At 34.1% G+C, this 4459-nt stretch overlaps 1 protein-coding gene across 1 annotated transcript in view; it reads right to left on the bottom strand.

The window, feature by feature from the left end:
- Window positions 1–4459, bottom strand: part of LOC106467033 (KRR1 small subunit processome component homolog) — a 26362-nt gene that overhangs the window by 8200 nt on the left and 13703 nt on the right. The window contains exon 3 of the mRNA XM_013927342.2: window positions 2764–2898. Coding sequence (XP_013782796.1) covers window positions 2764–2898 — 135 coding nt within the window. The remainder of the gene's footprint in view (window positions 1–2763; window positions 2899–4459) is intronic.

Genomic DNA, 4459 nt, shown 5'->3' with positions numbered 1-4459 from the left:
TATGTTTTAAAGTTTACTAAAAGTACTAGATACATACGTTATGCATGTTTTAAAGTTTAATGAAAGTACTAGATACATATGTTATGCACATTCTAAAGTTTAATGAAAGTACTACATACATACATTATGCATGTTTTTAAAGTTTAATGAAAGTACTAGATACATATGTTATGCACGTTGTAAGGTTTAATGAAAGTACTAGATACATACGTTATGCAGATTTTAAAGTTTAATGAAAGTACTACATACATATGTTATGCACGTTGTAAGGTTTAATGAAAGTACTACATACATACATTACACAGGTTTTGTAGTTTAATGAAAGTACTACATACATACAATATGCAGGTTTTGTAGTTTAATGAAAGTACTACATACAATATGCAGGTTTTAAAGTTGACTGGTAGTAGGATCTTGATGTAATAGAAAGGATATGGGTACAGAAGACAACAAGGGTGGGGAAGGAATTGGATGATAAGTCCTTCGAACAAAACCTAGATAACCCAATGATCGGCAGTGAATTCCCACCACAGGGGAACAAAGTCAGCCAAACAAACCCCACTGGATGGGAACCCACAGGATAGTCACCAGTACTGCTGGTGACTATGAAATCTGTATCAAAAAAACTCGACGATTGGTGGAACCTCTAGTGGTAGGAACAGGTAAAGAATGGGAGGGTGTAGGACATGGAACAGTAACAGAGAGACAGAATGAAACATATGAGCCACCAAAGATGAAAGGGCCAAATGTTACCTCACAGATTCCACACTGATTCCAAAGTCTTAGGAATATCTCCAAAACAAATCAATGGAGAAAGGGAGCCATCCACTAGTCCCAAAGTTGAGTGGATGGTAAACAAATCTGGGACAAGACATTGTCCCTCCTCAGAAGATACCAACAACAAAAAACCATGCATGAAGGGAGAGAGCCGAAAAAAACAATTGTGCCAACATGGAGGTAAGGAGAGGGAAGGTATCCCCCCCCCCCAATTCCTCAAGAGATCAGTGAAGCACCTGAGAAAGGAGGTGTACAGTAGACAAGCACCTTAGGAGAGCCATACGGGTCATATGAAGGTGGGAAAACTGGGTGTGGGATAAATGGATAGGACTGTCAGGGTCACTTACTTCACAAGCTGAAAAGTTGGGAAAACTTCATTTACATTGTTACAAAAACCTGTAGAGAAAGATCAACTTCTGGATTTTATCTATTCTATATATATATATAAGAATGTGACAACAGTTTCTCTCTTCCTCAGTGAATTAACAAAAGTCATTCAACTTTGACTCCCTACATGAAGAGGGGAAAAATGGGAATAACAACACATTATATTCTTAACACTGAATCAACAGTAAGAGACACAACGGCTTTTTTCCTTAGTGAAAATTGAAGCAAAGTGATAACAGCTTCCTTCCCTACTAGGGACATAATAACACTAGTGGCAACAGTTCCCCTCCCTTTGGAATATTAAACAACTTTCTCAAGTGAGGACCAACAACATTAGTCACAACAGTTCCCCTCCCTTTGGAATATTAAACAGCTTTCTCAAGTGAGGACCAACAACATTAGTCACAACAGTTCCCCTCCCTTTAGAATATTAAACAGCTTTCTCAAGTGGGTATCAACAACACTAGTGGAAATAGTTCACCTCCCTTTGGATGATTAAACATTGATTAAATAGCTTTCTCAAGTGGGGATTAAAAACAGTAGTCACAACAGTTCCTCTCCATTTGGAAGATTATGCACTGATTAAATAGTGGGGATCAACAACATTAATGGCAACAATTACCCTCCCTTTGGAAGATTAAACATTGATTAAATAGCTTTCTCAAGTGGGGATTAAAAACAGTAGTCACAACAGTTCCTCTCCATTTGGAAGATTACGCACTGATTAAACAGCTTTCTCAAGAGGGGACCAACAACATTAGTAACGACAATTCCTATCCTTTCTGAAAATTAAACAGCTTTCTCAAGTGGGATTAACAACATTAATGACAACAGTTCCCCACACTTTGGAAGATTACACACTAATTAAACAGCTTTCTCAAGTGGGGATCAACAACATTATTAATGGCAACAGTTCCTCTCCCTTTGAAAGATTAAACAGCTTTCTCAAGAGGGGACCAACAACATTAGTCACGACAATTTCTCTACCTTCTGAAAATTAAACAGCTTTCTCAAGTGGGGATTAAAAACAGTAGGCACAACAGTTCCTCTCCATTTGGAAGATCACGCACTGATTAAACAGTTTTCTCAAGTGGGATCAACAACATTAGTGGCAACAGTTCCTCTTCATCTGGAAGATTAAAAACTGATTAAACAGCTTTCTCAAGTGGGGATCAACAACATTAATGACAACAGTTCCCCACACTTTGGAAGATTAAACATCTTTCTCAAGTGGGGATTAAAAACAGTAGGCACAACAGTTCCCCTCCATTTGGAAGATGACCCATTGATTAAACAGCTTTCTCAAATGGATATCAACAGCATTAGTGGCAACAGTTCTTCTCCATTTGAAAAATTAAAAACTGATTAAACAGCTTTCTCAAGTGAAGATCAACAATGACATAATACCCTTCAGAAGATTAAACAGAGACATGAAAAAAGGAATATAATTTCTACAAAATCTTAATAAAGAAACAGCCACACTTGACTCTTAAGGTTATTAATAAAAAAAATGTTGAATATGAAGCTTAATATCTTATTTTGAACATAAATTTTTTATTATGTTCAGCACTGTATCAAGTTTAAGATACGTTAATATACCTGTTCATATGGTACACTTCTAGCTAGTAACTTGATCATGTCCCTCGCTTTGATGATGATATAAGGGTCCCACGTTTTTCTTGTTGTTGCTACTGTCATGCTTCCCTCTACCACATCCAATTCTGCTTTAACTCCCTTAATTGAAAAATAGTCTAAATTAATTCTGCAGAAAAATTCTCATTCGAGATAACTGATAAACCTGTTTACTTTCAAATACAACAAAAAATAAGGCTATGTCATGAAAATCAGAATTAATAATTTCTCTAGAATATGAATAGTCATAGTCATCATGTTCTCTGTTTTAGGATAACTGACTTCCAGAAACTTCAAGACATTTTGAGTACTTAAATAAGTCATGGTGAAGGTTATTTTTGTTCATTTGATCAATGTAGCCCATATAACTAGATTATTTCCAAAATCATTTTTTTTCAACCAAAATCTCATAATTACATAAATGAATTGGGGAATTTTAAATAAGGTTACAATGATGAAAAATTTAAGGCTTAAGGCTAAGAGGGATTATAAAACTTACTAGTAGAATGGAGAATGCAAAGGTTTGTCAAAGAAAACATTTTTAAGGCTAAGAGGGATTGCAAAATTTACTAGGAAAATGCCAAGGTCTGTCTTAAAAAAAAAGAGGTATTCTTAAGGCTAAGAGAGATTGTGAAATGTTTTTAACTAAGACAAGTTTATGTAAGCTGCCAAAAAAGAAAAAACACAGAAAGGAGGATATAGTTGGCCTTATAGAAGATATAAATGGGAATCATATAAATGTAATGAAGGAAAGAAACATGAATGAATATTTCTAAGTATACAAGAAACTAGAATGACGAGTGCTTTATGATAACAGAGAACACCAAAGGAAATTTTTCTTTAAAGAAAATGTTTAAATTAGTTGTCAATGTATTCATAGCATGTTTACTGCTGTTGATAGAAAATTACTTATACAGGAAAACTAGAGATGGGCAAAAAGTGGAATTTGCTAATTGATTAATTGTTGGACTCATTAATAAATTACATTCAATTAATTGATTATTCTTATGAGACTAATCTTTCTATTTTCAGGTTGTTTGGATATTTTGTATAACTTTTGAACTGCTCTTCATTTAATATGGTAGACATCTCCAGGTACAATAATTTAGGATTAAGTTATTTTTTTTAAGCCTAAACTGTTGTATATCAAAATGTATCATTATATGCTTTGTAGCAAAAAAACTGTAATCATTTAAAAATATGATTAATAGCATTCTGTGGGTTTTTTAATACAAATTTTCACCTCACTACTCTAATACAATACCGTATATTTTGCTAATGAAAATAAACATTCCTTTCTGACATTTTCAAACTTTTTATAAAAAGTATGTAAATTTTATTACCCTAAAAAACTCCCAAGTAAAATGTTAAAAAAAAACATAACTAGTTTTGTCCATTAATTGAATATGTCTTTCATTGTTTAAAGTAAAGTTAACATTTTCCTAAAATGAAAATGTATTTCTGATAGATACCTCACAGAAAGCTTTCTCGACTTGTACTGCCCTCTATCAGTGCAAATTCTTGCTCACCACTAGCCTTGTTACTCCTACTTATTACTGCATACTAACATGCAAATGATCATGCAGCAACAGGAGTGCAACACTGCCCTTATTGTAACTAGTGCCCTCTCTAATCATACATGTTAATCACTTCGAAGTTGGTC

Source organism: Limulus polyphemus, unplaced genomic scaffold (assembly GCF_000517525.1).
Source record: "Limulus polyphemus unplaced genomic scaffold, Limulus_polyphemus-2.1.2 Scaffold2466, whole genome shotgun sequence".
In the NCBI taxonomy this organism is placed as follows: domain Eukaryota; kingdom Metazoa; phylum Arthropoda; class Merostomata; order Xiphosura; family Limulidae; genus Limulus; species Limulus polyphemus.
This window is presented reverse-complemented; position numbering and strand designations above follow the sequence as displayed.